This window comes from Aquarana catesbeiana, linkage group LG02 (assembly GCF_042186555.1).
Source record: "Aquarana catesbeiana isolate 2022-GZ linkage group LG02, ASM4218655v1, whole genome shotgun sequence".
In the NCBI taxonomy this organism is placed as follows: Eukaryota; Metazoa; Chordata; class Amphibia; order Anura; family Ranidae; genus Aquarana; species Aquarana catesbeiana.
Genome location: NC_133325.1, coordinates 310,367,080 through 310,390,785, shown reverse-complemented (window position 1 = coordinate 310,390,785; position 23,706 = coordinate 310,367,080). Strand labels below are relative to the sequence as shown.

General features: G+C 46.4%; 1 protein-coding gene across 1 annotated transcript in view; it reads right to left on the bottom strand.

The window, feature by feature from the left end:
• Nucleotides 1–23,114, bottom strand: part of MITD1 (microtubule interacting and trafficking domain containing 1) — a 70,639-nt gene extending 47,525 nt beyond the window's left edge. Inside the window, exons 1-2 of the mRNA XM_073612967.1 lie at nt 23,075–23,114; nt 20,409–20,510 (exon numbers count right to left, since the gene is read on the bottom strand). Of these exons, the coding sequence (XP_073469068.1) occupies nt 20,409–20,510; nt 23,075–23,114 (142 nt within the window). The remainder of the gene's footprint in view (nt 1–20,408; nt 20,511–23,074) is intronic.
• Nucleotides 23,115–23,706: the final 592 nt, after the last annotated feature.

Genomic DNA, 23,706 nt, shown 5'->3' with positions numbered 1-23,706 from the left:
TTACCAGCCAGCTTTAGTCCGTCAGCGTCCGTTGGACTTTTGTAGACGAAAAGTCCGACCGTGTGTACGCGGCATTAGACCTGCTGTAAGTCCTTTTTCGTCTCCGGTGTTCCCAGTAAGAAAACCTGATGGGACATACAGAATGACTGTACAGAGGTCTAAACAAAGTGGCACCTCCATTGAAGTCAGCTGTACCAGATATGACCTCAATTGTTGAGAAAATTGCTAAAAATGCAGGAGAATATCATGCTGTGATAGACCTGGCTAATGCTTTCTTTTCGATTTTAATAGACCCAGAGTGTCAAGACCAGTTTGCTATGGTGTGGGACAGCCGCCAGTACACTATCACTGTCCTTCCACAAGGCTATCTTCATTCTCCAACAATTTGTCATGGACTGATTGCCCGAGATTTAAGTACTCTGAATTTGAAAGTCGCTGTGTTTCACTACATTGATGACATCATGATCTCTGGGACAAAAGAAGATGTAACTGAAGCACTGTACCTGCTGATAGAACACTTGGAGATCAGAGGGTGGGCTATCAACAGAGACAAAGTCCAAGGACCTGCCACAGAAGTGAAATTCCTGGGAATGATGTGGACTGGGCCGCAGAGGAAAATTCCAGAGACAGTTGTGCAAACTATCCAGGCGTTGTCGCCCCCTACTACCAAAGAGGAGGCACAGAAGTTCATTGGAGTTGTGGGGTTCTGGAGATCGTTCATCCCACATCTTGGACTGATTCTGAGGCCGATATATAATGTCACCAGAAAAAAGACTGAGTTCTCATGGGGTTCAGAGCAGCGGACTGCATTCCTGGCTGCTAAAGAAGCTATTTTGCAGCATCAGGGATTAGGACCCGTGAGATAAGGAGTACCATTTCAGCTGGATGTAGTGGAGCAGAATGGTAACATATCTTGGAGTCTGTGGCAGGCAAATGAAAAGAAAGGACTGAGAGCAATACCCATTAGATTTTGGTCCAAACAACTGACAGGGGCACAGAAGAGATACACGCCCCTAGAGAAGTACCTGTTTGGGGCCTACACAGCACTTCAACATGTAGAGACCATTACAGAAAAGGACACAGTCACCATCCATACTGCATTGCCAATAGCAGGATGGGTGAGAGATAATGGACTGACCACTAGGGCAGCTGTAGCCCAGAACCAGACACTGATGAAATGGAAGTGGTACCTTCAAGAAAGAGGGGGTATTGCAGCTGGGGATGTTAGAGACATTTCAAAGCAGTTTGGCAGGGCTTGTCACTTTTACCAGCACCAGGCCAGTAGAAGAAATTCCTGTGCTGCAGTCATTCCCCATTCAAGAGGCTCCACCCTTTGAGTCTCTGTCAGAAGACATAAAGCAGTCAGCGTGGTTCACTGATGGTTCAGCCATAGTCACCTCGTCTGGACGTAAATGGATAGCAGCAGCCTACAACCCAAGTACAGACACAGTCCTGCCGGAGACCGGAATTGGAGGGTCCAGTCAGTATGCAGAGTTGAAAGCTGTGGTGATGACTCTACAGAAGGATCCTTCTTCCCATGTCACTATCTACACTGACAGCTGGGCGGTTTTTAAAGGACTGACAACTTGGATGCCCACGTGGAAGTCCAATGAACGGATGATTCATGGAAAGGTGGTGTGGGGAGGCAAGGAAGTCTGGGACTACATCTGGAAGGAAGCTCACTCCCGCACCATAAAAGTGGGGCATGTTGATGCACATGTACCCCTAGTCCCAGACTTTGAGAACTATAACAGAGTTGCAGATGAAATCGCCAAAGTGAAGGCAGTTGTGCAAATTGATCCTGTCTTGATGAACTTGGCCAACTGGGCCCACAAGCAATCTGGACATTTGGGGCAGAAAGCAACATATGAATGGGCACATCAGAGAGGATTGCCTATATCAATGGACATGATAAAGACTGTAATAGGGAACTGTACAGTGTGTGAAGAAGTAGGACAATGGCCATTGCAAAAGTACTGCACCGGGTCTATTAAGAGGGGTGAGGGGCCTGCGAGATCTGGCAGATCGATTTCAGCGGTCCCCTGCCCCAGGAAAATAGTGGACTGAGATATTGTTGCACTGCAGTGGACACCTATTCAGGACTTATGCTTGTTCATCCTTGCAAATGTGCAGATCAAGCCGCAACGCTTCAACTGCTCCAGAAACTTGTTGTTGCTTATGGTTGTCCCAAACAAGTCCAAAGTGATAACGGCTCACACTTCACTGGATCAACAGTACAGCAGTGGGCCAAAGATTCTGGAGTGTACTGGTTGTGCCACATCCAATATCATCCACAGGCAGCTGGTTTGATTGAAAGAACAACGGGCTATTGAAGGACCAGATACGCAAAACGCAAACTTACACATACACTAAGGGGGTGGGATCGGGTCCTCACACAGGCAGTCATGTTGTTAAATTCTAGGCCAATAGCACACCATATGAGCGGATGGTAGGGGCTGGGGCACAGATTCCACAGCAGGAGTGCAGAGTTCAGTATTTATGTAAGGTTCCTGAAAGAACAGGGCTTAAAGTGGATGTAAACCCGAATTTTTTTTTTTTTCATACTGTAGAGAATAAGATTTCCTATCACTTGAGCACAGTCTTGCCACACAGAGTTAATCCATCTCTGAGCAATCCTCTTTTATTGTTCAGTGAGAGAAATCTTGACAAACTGACAAAAACTTTGTCAAATCCTCCCCCTTGCTGTGAGTGACAGCCTAAGACATGCATGATTTTTTAATTCCCTCCCCCACTCCTTTCTTCTACAGCTCTGCAAGGATTGGCTGTTCCACACCTCAGCATGATTTGGCATGCTGAAGTCAAGTGGTTACTTTCCTGTCTTTTCACTGGATGTTAGAGATCATAGCAGAAGTTCAGTTAGAAATACACAGGAGAAAAGGCATATTGACAAGGGGAGTGTAGAGGTGGGCGGGGAGTCTACTGACATCACGACTCCACCCACCGAGCTCCAGACAACAGACCCACCCACAGAATCTGCAGATTTTCAGCTCTCATTACAGACAGACAGAGGGGAGACATTTGACAGGTAAAGATACATGCAGGAGGCATGTATATCCTTATAGATAACCCCTATGGCAGTAGTTTAGAAAGGATGACATTGGGTTTATATCCACTTTAACAGATACCATGTTACTGCTTCCCATGACATAGAAACCAAGAGTGACATATCTGAAGCTGAAGCCTATCTAGGAATGAGAGGGAATCTGGCAGGAAGGTTTGAAGTTACATTTGCATTGACAGATGAGCTTCAAGACAGTGGCTGGGACTCTGACTGGTTAGTGGATACTTCTCAGCAAGAGTGGAAAGTGAGGCTACGTAACCGCAAACCTTCCAAAATAAACAGCAGTGATCTGGGAAATATCAGTATATTTCCTCTCCTCCCTACTGATGTTCTTTGGGAGGGTCAGAAGTGGGTACAGGCAGGGGGCAAAGTGTTAGTCAGATATCCAGGCAAGAAGCCATTTAGAGGAGAGATTTTAGCTAAAGGGCCTGGATCTACTGTTTATGTATTATTAGAAGGAACAGATAATCCGCTTTGTTTCTTTCTCGTACATCACGGGACACAGAGCCTCAGTAATTACTGATGGGTTATATAGGGTATCACTAGGTGATTGGACACTGGCACACCCTAAACAGGAAGTTCAACCCCCTATATAATCCCTCCCCTTACAGGGATACCTCAGTTTTTTCGCCAGTGTCTTAGGTGTTGGTCACGTGTAAAGATGTGCTGTGCTGAGCTCCAAAGGGAATATCCTATATCCTATATTGGGGCAAGCCAGGTGAACCGGATCCATTTCAAAGTGTCCTTTTTAGGCGATTGGATGGTACCCGGACCTCGTGTCCGAAGAAACAAGGTTTTACCTGTAACGCTTCTCTTTTTAGAGAGCTGGAACCCGCATTTCAGAATTTGTTTTTTCTAGCCTTATTCTTGGCCGGGTGCTTTACGGGCCCAGAACTGCGGATCCCCCTATCCATAGGGGGCCCCAGTCTCTGAAGGTTTTCCAAATGGAGCCTACCGTGAGAGGTGAAGATTGGGTCTGTATAACAGAACCCTGCAGCTGGATAAGGTAAGGGAGATTCCACAGAATTTTTTATTCTAGTAGGTTTCTCCTTTTTAGTAAATGTATGCTATGCTTTTTGTTGCCACCGGGGGCTGCCAAGAGCACATACCTTCACATGCTTGATTGTCTGTCTCAGTGTTCACGCTGCACAGCTCCTCCAGCCGAGCTCCAGGTAGGATGGGATGGGGGCTCTTCCTCAGGGTATTCCCCCCAAGACTAGGGGGGCCGCGGTGGTCTGAGAGGCGGTAGTATACTGCACTATCACCCCCACCGCCGCCATTACTATTTTTGGCAGACCCTATCATCTGCCGGCCTCTCTCCTTCCTCCTCCACCCCAGCCTCCCCTCCACGCTTGTCCCGGAGGGTCGGCTCGCACGGGAAAGCACACTTTATTTTTAAAAACGAGGAGGGGGCGGGGGGGTGGAGCATCAGCGCAACGTCCGGCGTGCTTTGACGCCCACATCACCGGCTGCAAGGCTATAAGAAGCACACTTTTCAGGTGCGCACAGTCTATGGAGGGACACAGAGCTGACGGTCGCATGTAAGGTGGGACACAGGCATTCTAGGCAGCATCTACTAAGAAACATTTGACTGGGCATTGGTAGCAGCGGTAGTTGCTGTACTACATCGCTCAGCAGTCAGTGTTTCATTTGTGTGATACCTCCACCTTGTTTGCTTTGCACTATGGGTAGAAGAGGTACAAATACCCCAAAAACCAGAGGCTCTAGGGGATCTCCCTCAGGCTCTGAGGACCCCCCTTCTGCAGTGCCTTCCCCCCTGAAGAACCTGGGATGGCCAGTCAGGGAGAGCCGTTGGGGTCGGGGGCTGCATCTACTTCTGGCACTTCAGCCCCTGTATATATTACGCAGGAGGTTTTTTCCTCAACCATTAATGGACTAGAGGAAAGATTAATGGCCTTAATCGCATCTTCACTCAGTGGAAGAAAACGCACTAGGTCTTCCTCTGTTACCCAGGACCCTCAGGCAGAGGAACTCTGGGAAAAAGGAGATGAATCCCTTTCAGAGGATCGGGATGGGACTGATGATTCCTCCTCTGAGGAATCAAGTGGAGAAGGGCCCTCTTCAGCTTCTCAAAATGAGAAGGTCTTAGTACAGATCCTTGCTGGATTGGTCCGATCCACATTTAAGTTACCTGCATCTGAGTCAGTTAAAGAACCCTCTTCTTCTTTGGGGTCACTGAAGCCTCCTCAAACAACACATGCTTTTCCTGTTCATAATTTGCTAGAAAAGCTCATTTATTCTGAGTGGGATCACCCAGATAAACGTTTTTTTCCGCCTAAAAAGTTTTCAACGCTTTATCCTATGGAAGAAAAGTGTATAAAGATGTGGGGGATACCGGCTGTTGACGCCGCTATTTCCTCCGTAAATAAAAGTCTGACTTGTCCTGTAGACAATGCTCAGATGCTCAGGGATCCGGTTGATAAAAAAATGGAATCCCTGTTGAAAGATATTTTCTCCTTAGCAGGTTCAGTAGCTCAACCTGCAGTGGCAGCAATCGGAGTCTGTCAATACTTAAGAGACCATGTTAAGCAGGTCCTCAAAGTTCTACCTGAACAGCAGGCCCAGGGGTTGGCTAACCTTCCAGCGGCCTTAGGTTTTGCTGTTGATGCCATCAGAGATTCTATCATCCAAACCTCTCGTCTTTCACTTGGGTTGGTGCATATGCGTAGAATCTTATGGTTGAAGAATTGGTCAGCCGAAGCACCATGTAAGAAGCTTCTGGCTGGATTTCCATTTCGTGGTGCAAGGCTGTTTGTAGAGGATTTGGACAATTATATCCAAAAGATCTCTAGTGGGAAAAGCACTCTCTTACCTGTTAAAAAAAGGAGTAAGCGTCCCTCTTTCAAACGGGCCCTTTCCCCAGTGCCAGGGGCATCAGCCTCCAGGCAGTCGCGACGGCCTCCTCCGTCAGGGTCCAGAAATAGATTTCAGAGTCGACCCCAGGGACAAAAGAAGTCCTGGGGGAAAAAGCCTACTAGAAAGATGCTAAAGCCTCTTTATGAAGGGTCGCCCCCGCTCGCTCAGGTGGGGGGGGAGACTGCTACGGTTCTCAAAGCTCTGGCAGGAGGATTTCCAGGACAGATGGGTAATCTCCACGGTAACTCTAGGTTACAAACTGGAGTTCCAAGAATTCCCCTCTCCTCGTTTCCTCAGATCAAATGTCCCCAGAGATCCAGAGAAAAAGCAGTCGCTCCTTCTAGCATTAGAGCGACTATTATCGCAAAAGGTCATCGTGGTGGTTCCCACGAAAGATCAAGGATTGGGATTTTATTCCAACCTTTTTATGGTTCAAAAACCAAATGGAGATGTCAGACCCATCCTGGATCTAAAGGATCTAAATAAATTCCTAAGGATTCGATCCTTTCGCATGGAATCAATACGGTCAGTAGTCTCCATCCTACAGGGAGGAGAATTTCTGGCATCAATAGACATCAGAGATGCGTATCTGCATGTACCCATTTTTCCGGCTCATCAAAAGTACTTGCGCTTCGAGATAGAAGGATGCCATTTTCAGTTTGCGGCGCTGCCTTTCGGGCTAGCCACTGCACCTCGAGTGTTTACAAAGATCTTGGCTCCTCCTCTGGCCAGATTAAGGGCTCAGGGTATAACTGTCATAGCATACCTAGACGACCTGCTCTTGATAGACCGGTCGGTAGCCTGTTTGAGCGGAAACTTGATGACCACAGTCAACAACCTGGAACACCTAGGTTGGATTCTCAACCTAGAAAAGTCTTTCTTAAAACCAGTAAGAAGACTAGAGTATTTGGGCTTGGTCATAGATACAAGCCAAGAGAAGGTATTTTTACCTCAGGCAAAGATCAGTGCCTTAAGAGAGCTGATTCAGGTAGTCAGGACCAAAAAGGGTCCTTCTGTCCGTCTTTGTGTGAGGCTGTTGGGAAAGATGGTGGCTTCATTCGAAGCCGTTCCCTATGCTCAGTTTCATTCAAGACTGCTGCAACACAGTATCCTGTCTGCTTGGAACAAGAAGGTACAGGCATTAGATTTTCCGATGCACCTGTCTCATGCAGTGCGTCAGAGCCTCAGTTGGTGGTTAATACCCGAAAGCCTGCAGAAAGGGAAATCCTTTTTACCGGTTACCTGGACGGTGGTAACAACGGATGCCAGTCTTTCGGGTTGGGGAGCAGTTCTAGAACAGTCTGCAGTCCAGGGGGAATGGTCCAAAATCGAGAGGACCTTACCCATCAACATTCTGGAGATCCGTGCGGCATATCTAGCCCTAAAGGCCTGGACTCTCAGGCTACAGGGTTGCCCTGTCAGGATCCAGTCCGACAATGCCACAGCAGTGGCTTATATCAATCATCAGGGAGGCACCAGGAGTTGGGCAGCTCAGAGAGAAGTGAACCAGATTTTAGTCTGGGCAGAAAAGCATGTGCCATGCATATCGGCAGTTTTCATTCCGGTGATAGAGAACTGGCAGGCGGACTATTTGAGTCGCCAGCGGTTAGTCCCAGGGGAATGGTCTCTTCACCCCGAAGTCTTTTGGGCCATATGCCAAAGATGGGGGGTTCCAGATGTAGATCTCTTTGCATCGGGATTCAACAAAAAGATCGACAAGTTTGTGGCAAGGACAAAGGATCCTCTTGCATGTGGGACAGATGCGTTGGTGATTCCGTGGCATCGCCTCCTATTCTGCTACTGCCACGACTCCTTCGCAGGATCAGGCAGGAAAATAAGTCGGTACTTCTGGTGGCCCCAGCTTGGCCCAGGAGGGCTTGGTATGCAGAAATAGTAAGGATGACAGTAGGTTCCCCGTGGACCCTACCGTCACATCCAGACCTGTTATCTCAAGGTCCAGTGTTCCATCCTGCCTTACAAACGCTAAATTTGACGGTTTGGCTATTGAAACCCACGTTCTGAAGAGTCGTGGGCTTTCAGGTCCTGTGGTCTCTACCTTGATCAATGCAAGGAAGCCAGCTTCCAGAATGATTTATAATAGAGTCTGGAAAGCTTATGTATCCTAGTGTGAATCCAGGGGTTGGCATCCCAGAAAATATGTAATGGGTAGAATTCTTGACTTTCTAAAAATGGGATTAGAAATTAAGCTGGCCTTGAGTACCATCAAGGGCCAGGTCTCGGCCTTATCAGTATTATTTCAACGGCCACTTGCTTCACATTCTTTAGTCTGAAACTTTATGCCGGGGGTGACGCGTCTTAATCCTCCGGTTAAGGCGCCCCTAAACCCTTGGGACTTGAATTTGGTTCTGTCAGTTTTACAGAAACAGCCTTTTGAACCAATGCGTCAAATTCCCTTGGTCTTGTTGACAAGAAAGTTGATTTTTCTGGTAGCCATTTCTTCTGCTAGAAGAGTATCAGAATTAGCAGCTCCTTCCTGTAAAGAGCCTTATTTAATCATACACAGGGATAGAGTGGTATTGCGCCCTCATCCTAGCTTTCTACCAAAAGTGGTTTCAGATTTTCATCTAAACCAAGATATTGTTCTGCCTTCCTTTTTTCCCTGTTCCAAGGTAGAAAGGTCGCTGCATTCTTTGGATGTAGTAAGGGCAGTCAAGGCTTATCTGGAAGCAACTGCTAAAATTTGCAAAACGGATGTTTTGTTTGTACTGCCGGAAGGTCCCAATAGAGGACAGGCAGCGTCAAAATCTACCATTTCTAAATGGATTCGACAAATGATTATTCAAGCTTACGGTTTGAAACAGAAAATTCCTCCTTTTCAAATCAAGGCACACTCCACAAGGGCTATTAGTGCTTCTTGGGCGGTGCATCACCAGGCCTCTATGGCTCAAATCTGCAAGGCTGTAACCTGGTCTTCAGTCCATACATTCACCAAATTTTATCGGGTGGATGTGGGAAGGCATGAGGATATCGCCTTTGGGCGTAGTGTGCTGCAGGCAGCAGTACGAGGTCCTCAGGTCTGATTACACCCTACGTTGTGTGGTCCCCTCCCCTCAAATAGCATTGCTCTGGGACATCCCATCAGTAATTACTGAGGTTCTGTGTCCCGTGATGTATGAGAAAGAAAATAGGATTTTTTATAACAGCTTACCTGTAAAATCCTTTTCTTTTGATGTACATCACGGGACACAGAGGTCCTGCCCCTCTTCTAATACACTTATATTGCTTTGCTACAAAACTGAGGTATCCCTGTAAGGGGAGGGATTATATAGGGGGTTGAACTTCCTGTTTAGGGTGTGCCAGTGTCCAATCACCTAGTGATACCCTATATAACCCATCAGTAATTACTGAGGCTCTGTGTCCCGTGATGTACATCAAAAGAAAAGGATTTTACAGGTAAGCTGTTATAAAAATCCTATTTTTCCACTCCACAGGCTGTCTCTGATTTGATCCATAGAAAGACCAGAGAAAAGTGGTTACATGATGGAAAGAATGACAGAAGATCGCAAGAGCTGTGGAGAGCAAGGCCTTTGATGTATTACAAGCCTGGACTTGTTTCTAAAGAACTTTAAAATGGACTTTCTAATGAACCTTTTAGACACCTTCTCAATGACAGAAATATGGGAGGTGTTGTATTCAAGGAAAATGAATGTTTAAAATGGGTTTTTCATAATAATGAAGTGATTTTCTGTATGGAGTCTGAAAGGAAAAAAAAAAATCTAGGGTGGAATGTGTTGCGTTTGTTACAATATGATTTTTTTTTTTTATTAATCAGGCTTACGATACATGGGACATAACATTACACAATAGTGGTTGGTCACAGAGATATTGTCAGTTTTTTGGCTTGAATAGATTTCTCAAACAAATGCTGTTTTATACAATTGGGGGTAAATATCATTGTTGTATTCAATTGACAGTTCAATTAACAGGCTGTCTCTATAGCTACAGTAAACAAGACTTGTCTGAGGTTCTTTAAGCTCTCAAACTGAAAGAATGACTGTTAGATTACTGTCAGGTGATTAGACAATGGTACGTAGATACCTTTTTTTGTATTCAATTGACAGTTTGCAACAGTCCATTGTTTCTATAGCTACAGTAAACAGGCATGTTTTCTGTTGTTTGGTAACTATGGCAAACAGCCTGACACAAGGGGGTGAGTAGGGACACACACCATCATGCTGTAACATCAAAATCCACCCATGATAGAAGAACAGTGCCTGATGCTCCCGAAAAATCGTTGCCAATGGAGATCACGAACATACAGTAACAGAAGATAAGTAACCTCTAAGTGTATTTGTACTATTAAAGACCATAGGCTGTTCAGTTTGCTAGGCATTTTTGGCTTGTTATAGATATCTGTCAGTCTTGTATTGTATTCCTAAGATTGTAATAGTTTTGTATGTACAGCATCTTTGTATAGTAAAAAGCACATTTACACACTGCAGAAATCTCAGCTTCCTTGCTTATACCACAGAGTAACCTTGCTAGATAGACGCAAGCAAAACACAAGGCCAAATCAGCACTGTCCAGACAGAGGGTCAGGGGTCCTGCAGTCTCATAGGATAATCAGAGCAGAATGAAAACTCCTCCTACAAGCTTTAACCAGACACTGACAGAAGTCACAAGACTGCTATATACTGCTGAAAGGTAGCAGTTTATACTTACTAAAATAACTGCATTTCCATGTTCTGTGGGAGACCAGATATAGTGAATGTAGGATCCTGGGTTTAGTAACATCTTAAGGTTTAGGGTTTGTGTGAGGAGAGGGTAGAGTCAGCATAAGAGTAACTAAAATAGTGTTATTACCTGTTAACTACTTTTTCCAGAAATCTTCCAGGATGGCTTAAAGAGAGATGGGCTCCTCCCACCTAGCACAGGAAACACATGGTCCACATCATAAAAGCAGTACACATGTATTAGCCCCTCAGTATTAACAAATAACGGAAGGCTTCAGAATAAGCAATCATTAAACCTTCATTAGCGTAGCTTCATCTTTACTCTATGTTTTACATTGCTAATCACCAACCAAGAAGGGAGGGAACTGACGCCGTCCTGGAAGATTCCTGGAAAAAGTAGTTAACAGGTAATAACACTGTTTCTCCAAGTCATCTTCCAGGACGGCTTACAGAGAGGACAAAATAGGACTACCTGATCAGGGCAGGACCACAGCCTGCAGCACTTTCCTGCCGAAAGACTGGTCTTTGGCCGGCAAGCAGATCCAGTCTGTAATGCTTTACGAACGTCTGGAACCTGGACCAGGTTGCGGCCTTGCAAATTTGGAGGGGCGACACTCCTGCCCTTTCAGCCCAAGAAGTAGAAACCGCTCTTGTGGAATGAGCATTTATTCCTAACAAAGGTGTCTGGGATGCTGCTTTGTATGGCCGACTTCATCCACCTTGCGATGGTATTTTTAGATGCCCTTTTTCCCCTGTTTGAACCTGCAAACAACACAAACAGGCTGGTTGAACGTCGCCATTCCTTGGTGCGCTCTGTGTAAGCGATCAAGCATCTCCTGACATCTATCTTTGTTTTTAGGATTTCCGCAAAATGATGGTATCACAATCTCTTCTGACCTATGGAAGTTAGACGGTACTGTGGGGAGAAATGCCGGGTCCAGCGAGACGATAATCTTGTCTTGCAAGATGATGCAGAAGGGCTCAATCACTGAAAGCGCCTGTATCACAACAACCCTCCTAGCGGAGACTAGGGCCATCAAAACCATTGTTTAAGGTTAAAGCGGGGTTCCACTCAAATTTTTAACTTAATCTTACCCCCTTCAGTTAATTGCATAGATGTTCAAATGCCACACAAAATTTTTTTTTATCGCTGTAATTACCTTTATATTGTACTTTATTGTGGCACTTCCTGTCTCTCCTCCCATGGGAGTAGGCGTGTTTATTGCCTTTCCCCGGCGCCGCACTGTCTCCTGGGAGCTTAGTGTCTGGCTTCCCAAGATTCAGTGCGGAAACAATGATCATGCGCGTGAACAAGCTGTGAATGAACAGCATTCACCGCATCCAGGAAATCAATGCTTGTGGGCTTCACATGCCCACAAGCAAGATGGAAACAGCCAGCATCACATTTTTTAAGTTATTTTTCAGTACGAAAACAGACAAAGGCGGAAATATTACACCCAAACTGTGAGTATTATTTTGGGATTAGCAAAGTGTCTCAATGACCTAAAAAAAAAAAAAAAAAAAAAAAAAAAAGAAGATTGGTCACCGGACTCCCGCTTTAAGAGATTTATTGGCAGTTCATCTATTGGCTCAAACGGTGTTTTACAAAGACTTTGCAACACAGTGGATAAGTCCCAGGGAGGGAACCTCCTTGACTTAGAGACCTGCTTACGGCTGATGGATGCAAGAAATCTCTTGACCAGTGGCTCTTCTGACAGTCTTTGATTTAAAAAGCTAGATAGAGCTGATACCAGGGGCGGATCCAGGGGGGGGCAACGGGGCAATTGCCCCCTCCGAGAAATGCAGGTGAGTGTCACTGTGTGTCACTGTGAGAGAGCCGCCGGGCGGCTCTGTGAGTAAAAGAGCCGCCGGGCGGCTCCGTGAGAGAGAGAGCCGCTGGGCGGCTCCGTGAGAGAGAGAGCTGCTGGGCGGCTCCGTGAGTAAAAGAGCCGCCGGGCGGCTCCGTGAGAGAGAGAGCCGCTGGGCAGCTCCGTGAGTAAAAGAGCCGCCGGGCGGCTCCGTGAGAGAGAGAGCCGCTGGGCGGCTCCGTGAGTAAAAGAGCCGCCGGGCGGCTCCGTGAGTGAGAGAGCCGCTGGGCGGCTCTGTGAGTAAAAGAGACACTGGGCGGCTCTGTGAGTAAAAGAGCCGCTGGGCGGCTCCATAGGTGACAGAGCCACCGCTGACATGTGTTTGTGAGCGGCTGCTGGCCAATCAGGGGCAGGCGGGCGGGGGAGCAGAGAGATGACATCATCTCTCACCGCCCGCCCTGCATCCCTGCAGTTCCCCCCCACCATGCAGGCAGCTGCGGCAGCAGAGAGACTACATCATCTCTCTGCTGCCTGTCTCTGGGACACAAGAGACCACCTTAGCAGGTGGCAAGTGACAATCTGCATCTGGTGACAGGCGACATGGCACGTGACAATCTGCAACATGTGGCAGGCGACGTGGCAAGTGACATGCAAGTGACAATCCGCAAACGTGGCAGACGACGTGGCAAGTGACAATCTGCATCTGGTGACAAGCGACGTGGCAAGTGACAATCCGCAACATGTGGCAGGCGACGTGGGAAGTGACAATCTGCATCTGGTGACAGGCGACGTGGCAAGTGACAATCCGCAACATGTGGCAGGCGACGTGGCAAGTGACAATCTGCATCTGGTGACAGGCGACGTGGCAAGTGACAATCCGCAACATGTGGCAGGTGACGTGGCAAGTGACAATCTGCATCTGGTGACAGGTGACGTGGCAAGTGACAATCCGCAACATGTGGCAGGTGACGTGGCAAGTGACAATCTGCATCTGGTGACAGGTGACGTGGCAAGTGACAATCCACAACATGTGGCAGACGACGTGGCAAGTGACAATCTGCATCTGGTGACAGGTGACGTGGCAAGTGACAATCCGCAACATGTGGCAGGCGACGTGGCAAGTGACATGGCAAGTGACAATCCGCAACATGTGGCAGGCGGCATGGCAAGTGACAATATGCATCTGGTGACAGGTGACGTGGCAAGTGACACACTCGGGGCTCCCACTGATTCTGCATTATGGTGAGTTAAACTATTTAATTTTTTATAACAATGTAATAATAGTAATAATGCACTTCAATCATCCTGACACCATAACAACCATGGTGCCGTGATGATTGAAGCGCCAACACCAGCCATTTCCCCGATAGATGTACCCCAAAAAAATATATTTTCTGGCAGTGCCCCTCCCGAGACTAGACTCTGGATCCGCCCCTGGCTGATACCTGCACCTTAAGGGTACTGACTGCCAGATTTATATCTGCTCCGGCTTGGAGGAAATCTAGGACTGCCAGGATCATGGCTCCTGACACTCTGTCATTGAGCGGGCGCCAGGCCCCAAATTTTTTCCAGATTTTGTTGTAAATTGCGTTAGTGGACGGCTTTCGGCTGCTAAGAATGGTATCGATTACTTTTGTCGCTAACCCTCTCTGCTCTAACAGCTCCCTCTCAGAAGCCAGGCCGTCAGAGAAAGAGAGCTCACTTCTGGATGATTCACGTCTCCCCGATATATGAGGTCTGTCCTGTAAGGCAGTCTCCAAGGCTCCGTGATGCTGAGTCTTAGTAGTCCTGAGAACCAAGACCTCCTTGGCCAAAATGGTGCGATCAGGATAAGCTTCGTGCTCGACACTCTTATCTTCCGGACAATCTTTGGAATGAGGGCAAAAGGTGGAAACACATACACCAGATTTGCCTCCCAGGACTGGGATAGGGCATCTAGGCCCAGACTGAGATGATCTCTCTATAGGGAGAAAAATTGTTCCACCTGCCTGTTCTGCCTTGTAGCAAAAAGGTCTATCTGTGGGATTCCCCACTTCTGCACATCTGTTCGAACACTGTTCGATTCAAGCACCATTCTGTCAGAGACAGAATCTCCCTGCTTAGGACATCTGCCAGAGTATTTAATTCCCCTTTTATGTGAATTAAAGACAGGGAAAAAATATTTGCCTCCGCCCATTGAAGGATCTTTTCTACTACCCTCATAAGACCTGGGACTCTTGTACCTCCCTGCTTGTTGATGTAACTTACTGTGGTAATATAGTCCGAAAGGACCTGCATGTGTCTTCCCCTCAGAGTCGCAATGTAGATATTTGCCAGCACACGAAGGATCAGCACACGGTGGCGTCCAAACGATTTAGTTTATTGCATGATCACAACACAAAAGGTGCAACGTTTCGGAGTCACGCAGGACCCCTTCGTCAGGCATGTGAACAAGGGGTCCTGCGTGACTCCGAAACATTGCACCTTTTGTGTTGTGATCATGCAATAAACTAAACCGTTTGGACGTCACCGTGTGCTGATCCTTGGTGTGCTGGCAAATATCTACATTGTGACTTGAACCAGTATCCAGCTGGTTGTTGCTGCAGCACCTGACCTTTAAGAGCCTATACCAGGAACGTGTGCGATGGAAATATGAAACATTCCCCTCAGAGTCGGACCAAAGGCTACTAGAGCCTTTAGAACTGCTCTCAGCTCCCTTGCATTGGAGGAGAGGCTAGCTTCCTGCCGGTTCCAGACCCCTTGGGCCATCTGTGCACCTGAATGGGCTCCCCACCCCTGACTGCTGGCATCAGTGGTGACTGCCAAAGGGCTCTGTTGGGACCAAAGTCGACCTGCAGAGAGATTTGCAGGGATCAACCACCGCTCTATTGAGAGGTTTACTTCCTGCGGGATCTCTACCTCTGAAGAGATTCCTTCCTTCCATCCCAGACAGAAAGCATGAACGTCAGAAGTGCTCGAGTATGGAATTGTGCCCACTGGACTCCTGGGATGGCTGCTGTCATCAAACCAAGAACCCTCATTATACCCTGAATTAAGGTCTCTGTACATGCGCAGAGGCTGCTCACCTCTGAAATTATTGTTGCCACTTTTTGTTTCATCAGAAAAATTTTGGATGTAGTCGAGTCTATTAAGTATCCTAGGAATACTATCCTTTGAGTAGGTACCAACTGTGACTTCTGATTTGCCAGCCACCCCAGCTGCTGAAGGTGTCTGATAGTTCTGCTCAGGTTCTGTTTCACCTCGTCTGCTGAGTCAGGAAGGCTCAGCAGGTCGTCCAGATAGGGAATTATATGAATTCCTTCCGATCTCAGGGTCCACAGAGCTTCTGCCAGAATCTTTGTGAAGATGCGTGGTGCTGACGCCAATCCGAAGGGCAGAGCATTGAACTAAAAATAGAGGGTTTTGAACCCCTTCTTCAGTGCAAACCTGAGAAACTGCATTGACTCCTTTCGAATGGGGACATGAAGACAGGCGTCTCTTAGGTCCAATGAGACCATGAAGACCCCAGGGGTTAATAAATCTCTGGTGGTGTAAATCGAAATTTTCCTGATGGCTTTTTTAATCAAAAAAACGTGAGAATAAAACCCCCCTTTTCTTAGGGTTGGGGGGGGTGAAGCTTATCACTTTCTCCTCCAGCATACTCTGTAGGAGGGAAGACATAGCTGTTGCCTTCTCTACGTCTTTCGGGAGAATTGTGTGAAATTTTTGAGGGGGGCAGCCCAAGAGCTCCATCCTGTACCCCGATTTTATCAGATCTAGGATAAAGCTGCTGCTGGAAATGGTCTGCCACTGTGGGAGGAATGACCCCAACCTTCCTCCCACATGGCTGACTGAGTCACTGGGAAGGGCCTTTAGGCTGGGGGGGGTTTAAAAAGGAAGCCACTTCTGCCTCTTCCCCTCCTGTATTGCCACCCTCTTTTCTGGTCTTGCGTAGCTGCAAAACCCTTGTTATACTGTCTTTTGTCCCCCTGATGATAGTTCCTTTAAACTGATCTCTGGAAGGGACGAAAATTTCTTTTTTGCTGTTGTTTTTTGGGGAAAGGAAACCCTTTCTTTTTATCGGCCGACCTCTCTAGGACAGATTCTAGCTCTTTACCGAAGAGAAAATCTCCATTAGGGCAGAGAACAGAGTTTGACCTTTGACACTGTCTCCCCCCCAGGACTTAAGCCAGATAGCCTTCCTGGCTTCATTAACTAATGCTGTAGACCTGGCTGAGAATATTACAGACTCCGTGGACTCCTGCCTTATTTAGCGTTTGTAAAGCATCCAAAATTTCTTCCCTAGGAGTATCTGACTCCAGAAGAGTGTGGAGCTGTTTAAGCCACAAATCAAGCGTACGAGCCACGCATGTAGTGGCTAGTGCTGGCTTAAAGTTAGCGGAGCAGACTTCCCACGCTTTCTTTAAATACCCTTCCGCCTTTCTGTCCATTGGCTCTTTTAGGATGCCTGAGTCCTCAAAGGAAAGCTCTGAACCTTTTGAAACTTTAGATAGGGAACCGTCCAATCTGGGGCACTTTTCCCACAACTTTGTATCCTCCTCTTTGAAGGGAAACCTTCTTTTCAAATTTTTAGGTAAGAAGACTCCCTTTTCTGGTCTCCTCCATTCCTGAAGTACTGTCTCTTTTAGGGACGTATGTTCCGGAAAGGTTCTGCTCCGTTTAGGCTGAAGGCCTGCATATAAAAGGTCATGTACAGACAATTCCTGGTCCTCTGGTTCCTCCAGCTCCAGGGTGTTGTATATAGCCTTTAATAGCTCCTCTGTTTCCTCTGAAGGAAAAAGGGATCTTTAAACCTTGCTGGGTCTTTCCTCATTACAGTCCCCCTCCTTGGCTATGAGGCTGACTCTGAGCTCTCCTCCAGTACTCCGTGCTGGTGGGCTGCCCGTGCCTGGGTCAGGGCCAATGGCTTAACACTAGTACTGGTGCCAGAAGTACAGGGGATAGGTTCAGCAAGAGCTTCCTGCTCTCTGGGTTTAAAGGACTGTAAAGTCTGTTTCATCCTTTTTTCATCGAGTCCATAAAACCCTTGAGGATAGGGCCTGTTTCTCATTTGATGAGATTGTCTATACAGTCCTGACATGCACTTTTCTTCCACCCATAAGGCATTTTCTTGGTGCACATCGGGTACCTTTTTCTGGGTGTCTCTGTTTTGCTATCTCTGGGCTCGTGGGCTTTGTCCTGAAATGAATCCAATGACAAACGCCAGCACATTACTTCCACTGAAGACAATACCCGTTAACAAAAACGCCCTGTGGATAACAAAATTCTAATCTACCTTTTTAAAAGTACCCACCACCGGAGCCTATGCTAGTATGTGCGACACCTGTCCACCCTAAGCATATCAATAAACAGGCTCTGGAAAAAAACACAACGCCCCCTGTGCCCCCACCACAGGAGGATAAGAAAAGGGAAGGAGCAGTCTGCCCCCTATTTTCTTACCTTAGGGCCTGAATCAACGGATGGCGCCTCCAGACCTGCTTCCATGGATCCTGGTATCTCCATGCTCCTGAAAGCCTTGGGTGCGATCTTGTTACTCAGGCCCCTATTTAAGAAGGGGTGGAGAATCTGGGGCGGCGCTGTGGATCCGATGCCTCCCTCCGGCACAGCCCTGTTATCCTTCCGATATCCTAGCTAGGGCTTCACTTCCCGGCAACTGGGTATACCAAGATGGCCACCGCTGGACTTCCTGCCATGTCACTTCCTGTCGCCAGCGCTGGAAGTTACCACAATCACTCTGCGCCACCAGCACAATCCACATGCTGGGGATAGAGAAGCCCTGCAACATGGAGATCTCTGTAAACGGCAGAAAAAAGGCACCTGAACCATGCGGCGGCCTGCGCCTCCACTAGGAGAACACCCTGCTGTGCCATTTCGGATGGACCCACTGGATCACCTCCTCCACCCCTCACAGGTACCTCACTGAGGCTACAAACGTCAATCAGGAGAGGGAGTCCCTTACTTTCACCCCAGAACGCTCTATCAGGTCTCTGGGTGGCCCAAACTGACTCATACCCCAGGAGTACTACCCCTGTTTGCCCTGGGTATGGACGTCGGGAGGCCCCTGCCACCTAGCACGAAGGCCGGAAAAATAACAAACATCTGTTTGGAGTTTCTGACTGGCCAGAGGAAACACAAATACTGAGGGACCAAAACATGTGTGCTGCTTTTATGATGTGGATCATGTGTTTCCTGTGCTAGGTGGGAGAAGCCTATCTCTCTGTAAGCCATCCTGGAAGATGACTTGGAAAAATTAGTGCTTTGCTCACACAATTTAATTTTTGTTGTCAGTTACCTCTACTAGACACAGCAGTAAATGAAGAGAAATCTCTCCAAAGCAAACAGAATTCCCATCTTAGTGAGTTGCACAGGTAGATTTTTTTCTCACTTCTTGCTGTGAAGACTAGAGGTCGACCGATATATTGGCCTGCCGATATTTTCCTTTTTTTACTTAATCGGCATTGGCCGATTGTGCTGATAAAAAACGCCGATTATAACTTTAGCGGGACTTGCAAATGACTTCTGTAATAGAAGTCAATGCAAGTTGCCTAATCTGTGGAAAGACTTCTCTCCTCCCTGGGCAGCCTGCCAAGTCTGATAAGAAGAAACATTGTATCTCTTCAAGTTCTTTTATCAAGTGTGTAAAAGCTCTCAGTTTAACCATTTAAAGACTAAATCTTTTCTGACACTTGTTGCTTACAAGTAAAAATCCTGTATTTTCTGCTAGAAAATCACTTAGAACCCCAAAACATTATATATATTTTTTTAGCAGAGACCCTAGGGAATAAAATAGCGGTTGTTGCAATATTTTATGTCACACGGTATTTGCGCAGCAGTCTTTCAAACGCAATTTTTTTTTAAAAAAATACACTAACTAAGATATAGTTATTTTTTTTAAATCTAAATTATACATACAAGTGAACTGATTGGAGGTTTGTTTTGTTTAATAAATGTTTAAATGTAAAAAATTTTCTGTATCACTTATTACTTGAGGCTGCTTTCACACTGGAGCGGGCATGCGTTGACGGTAAAACGATGTTAGTTTTAGCGGCGCTTTACCGTCATTTTAGCGGCGATATTCGGCTGCTAGCGGGGTGCTTATAACCCAGCTAGCGGCCGAGGAAGGGGTTAAATGTGCCCCTGAAGTGCTGCTGCCGAAACGCTTTGCAGGTGCTTCGGCAGCGGTGCGCATTCATTTCAATGGGCAGGAGTGGTGGAGGAGTGGTATACACAGCTCCAAAGATGCCGTTTGCAGGACTTTTTTTTTTAACATCCTGCCAGCGCATCACCTCAGTGTGAAAGCACTCGGGATATCACACTGAGACTGCAGGGGAGCCGTTTTACAGGCACTTTACAGGCGCTATTTTTAGCCCAAAAGTGCCTGAAAAACGCCCCAGTGTGAAAAGGGTCTAACTGTTAGATTTTATGAGATGAAGGGAAAAAAAGAAAAAAAAAAAATCGGCCTAATATATCGGCATCATATATCAGCCATCGGATACTGCGATTTCTAAATATCGGCCAGAGAAAAACCCATATCGGTCGACCTCTAGTGAAGACAACTCAAAATGTTTTGATTTCCCCTCACTTTCTGTCTCTGTGACAATGGCCACCGGGACAAATAGAGGGACACCTCCCCCCAGTGGGAACACAGCAATTAACAATTAACAGAAGATCTAACCTACTCTATCCAATACTAAAACAAAATTTAAAAAATTTAAAAAAAATCGCCTTCACTTACAATGTTTCTTATATAAGCCAGACAACTAAGAAAGCACAAAAACTGAAAGGGATGATGAAATGTACCTACAGGCCAGTTGATAGTCCAGAAAAATCTTATCAGGTAGAACCATGAAGTAACAGAATGAAAAGATCCCTTTTTTTTAAAAAACAAGAACAAATGTCACATGTTCCCTGAAAACGACATTGTAAATATATCAGATGACATTTAACCTTCTTTCTCTTTTACCACATGATGTTTAATTTGTTCAGCTCTGTCCATGTAGCTGCGCAGTTTCTGTCTATAGTGTGTTTTCTTTGCGTCATCTTTTGTACCTAAAACAAAACAAAAAAACATATGTAAGACAATGTTTAAAAGGAAGGCTATACAGGCCATTTCAAATAAATAAAAATGTTAAAAAGAAAAAAAACAACAAAATACATGCCCCTTTCGAGTGCCTATTCTGATCAGATCCATCTGTCTGTTTTTTAGGTAGACATAATTGGAAAGTCTGTTCTGGGCCATTAAAAAAAAGATTGGAAACAGCCTGATGTAAACCGGCAGTAGAGACCATTTACACCCGGATGCCCATAGTGCGGATGGGTCCGCCGGTCAGAAACTGAATGGGTATGGATGTCAACACACTCTCATCTGTTCAGTTCACAAGGGATCTGCTCACAGATTCCCTGCTGATGGGACTCTGCTGCATGTGAAAGGGGCCTAAAGGTTACCTTTAGTGAAAGCCACATGTGAAAAAGATTAGCAAAGTGAGACACATTGGCAGCTTAAAGTGGTTGTAAACCCTTACAAACCATTTTAACCTACAGGTAAGCCTAGATTAACCCTTTCATGACTAAGCCTATTTTTGAAATTTGGTGTTTACAAGTTAAAATCCGTATTTTTTGCTAGAAAATTACTTAGAACCCCCAAACATTACATATATTTTTTTTAGCAGAGAATCTAGAGAATAAAATGGAGATTGTTGCAATATTTTATATCACACGGTATTTGTGCAGCAGTGTTTTAAAAACGCAAATTTTTGGGAAAAGGGACACTTTCATGAATTTAAAAAAAAAAAACAAACAGTAAAGTTACCCCAATTTTTTTGTATAATGTGAAAGATGATGTTACGCCGAGTTAATATATACCAAACACGTCACGCTTTATAATTGCACGCACTCGTGGAATGGTGACAAACTACGGTACCTAAGAATTTCCATAGGCAACGCTTTAAATTTTTTTTATGGTTACCAGGTAATGCCCCGTACACACGGTCGGATTTTCCAACGGAAAATGTGTGATAGGACCTTGTTGTCGGAAATTCCGACCATGTATAGGCTCCATCACACATTTTCCATCGGACACAAAGTTTAAGAGCAGGATATAAAATTTTCCGACAACAAAATCCGTTGTCAGAAATTCCGATCGTGTGTACACAAATCCGACGGACAAAGTGCCACGCATGCTCAGAATAAATAAAGAGATGAAAGCTATTGGCCACTGCCCCGTTTATAGTCCCGACGTACGTGTTTTACGTCACCGCGTATAGAACAATTGGATTTTCCAACAACTTTGTGTGGCCGTGTGTATGCAAGACAAGTTTGAGCCAACATCCGTCGGAAAAAATCCTAGGATTTTTTTTGTCGGAATGTCCGAACAATGTCCGACCGTGTGTACGGGGCATTAGAGTTACAGAGGAGGTCTAGCGCTAGAATAATTGCTCTCGCTCTGACGATCGCGGCGATACCTCACGTGTGATTTGAACACCGTTTACATACGCGGGCGCGACTTCCGTATGCGTTTTCTTAGCTGCGCGAGCTCGCGGGGACGGGGGCGCTTTAAAAAATGTTTTTCTTCTTATTTATTTTATTTATTTTTATATTTATAAATTGTGTCTAAAAAAAAATGTTTTTGATGACTTTTATTGCTGTCACAAGGAATGTAAACATCCCTTGTGACAGTAATAGGTGGTGACAGGTACTCTTTATGGAGGGATCGGGGGTCTAAAAGACCCCCCGATCCCTCCTTTGCACTTCAAAGTATTCAGATCACCGAAAACAGCGATTCTGAATACTGTGTATTTTTTTAAAACCGGCGCCATTGGCAGCCGAGTCAACGGGAAGTGACGTCATGATGTGGCTTCCGTGTTTACGATTAGGAGGCTAGAACGAAGCCGCCCACGGCTTCGTTCCAGCCCGCCCCGCCGATTGGTCAACGGGCCTCCCGATGGAAAGGGAGGCCCGTTAAGAGCGGCGGGAGGGGGGGGAGGTTCCCTCCCGCTCCTCCGGCATAACAGCCGAGCGGCTTTTAGCCGCATCGGCTGTTATACCAAGAAAGCGATCGCCCGCTCTAAACAAGCAGCTGCGGGCATCATCCTGGTATAACCCCGGAAAGCTGAGTGTGCACATCTGCGTACGCTCGGTGGGAAGGGGTTAAGGCTTACCTGTAGGTGCAAGAACTATCTCCTTAACCTACATGGTTAAGGAGATATTTTCCTGAAAACGGACACCGATGTCTACGGCGCATGCGCGCCGTAGACAACGGCGCGGGCGCACTGAGCGTGCCGTTAGTGAAGGTGATCATGCCGTCACTGACAGCTCCCGCGCGCATGCGCTGGAGTGACGTCATCGCTGCTCCGGCCAGTCACAGCGCCAGAGCAGTGATACCTGGAAGGAAGATGGAGGCTTCGTGGAAGAGGGGACAGCAGTGACATCGCAGGCTCCTGTTTCAGGTGACACATAATGGGCTACTATGTGATGTATAGTAGCCCATTATGCATTACCTTTGCAGGGAAACAAAGAGGAAGTAAACCCATCAGGGTTTACTTCCTCTTTAAATTACATATTATCAATGTTGACTTTACCTGTTAAATCTGTGTTTGCCACTGCCCCCATCCTACCTCCCATGTAGAGATGAGCTTGGGTGTCCTCTGAACTCATCTCTATCTGAACTTCCACTTTGCTTTATTTTCTAGTCCGATTAGCTGCAGACTGGGTCATTCCCTGGTCTGCAGCACACTAGAAAAAGAGGTGGAACAATGACATTGCCTAAATATGGGATATGTTCATATAAGAGCACTCCCATCACCAGCATCCCACCCCTTCATTTACAGGTGCTGTAAAGTGGAAGCTCAGATAGAGATGTGTCTGGAAGATGCCAGAGTTCACCTTTAACTCCCAGGTCTTCTTCTTCAGTGTGGCTTGCCAACACAATAGGGAACCTCAATGCGAAACTTTACCCTTAACAACTTGATAAAAAACAATGTTCTTTAGTAAAGAACACACATTCACCTGAAAAGGGACGTTCCGCATGTTTGCACCCCAGCCCCACTGCCACATTTGCCGCTTTCTGCAGTGGGGGGGGGGGGGGGGGTGCAAACAAGAGGAATCGGCTCACGTGTGGAAATTGCTGAATCCCTGGATAGGTAAGTGTCCTTATGTTAAAAAAGTCAGCAGCTACGGTATTTGTAATTTTTGGGGGTAGACTGGAGCTCCTCTTTAATAATTATGCTACCAAAATCAGTGTGTGCCG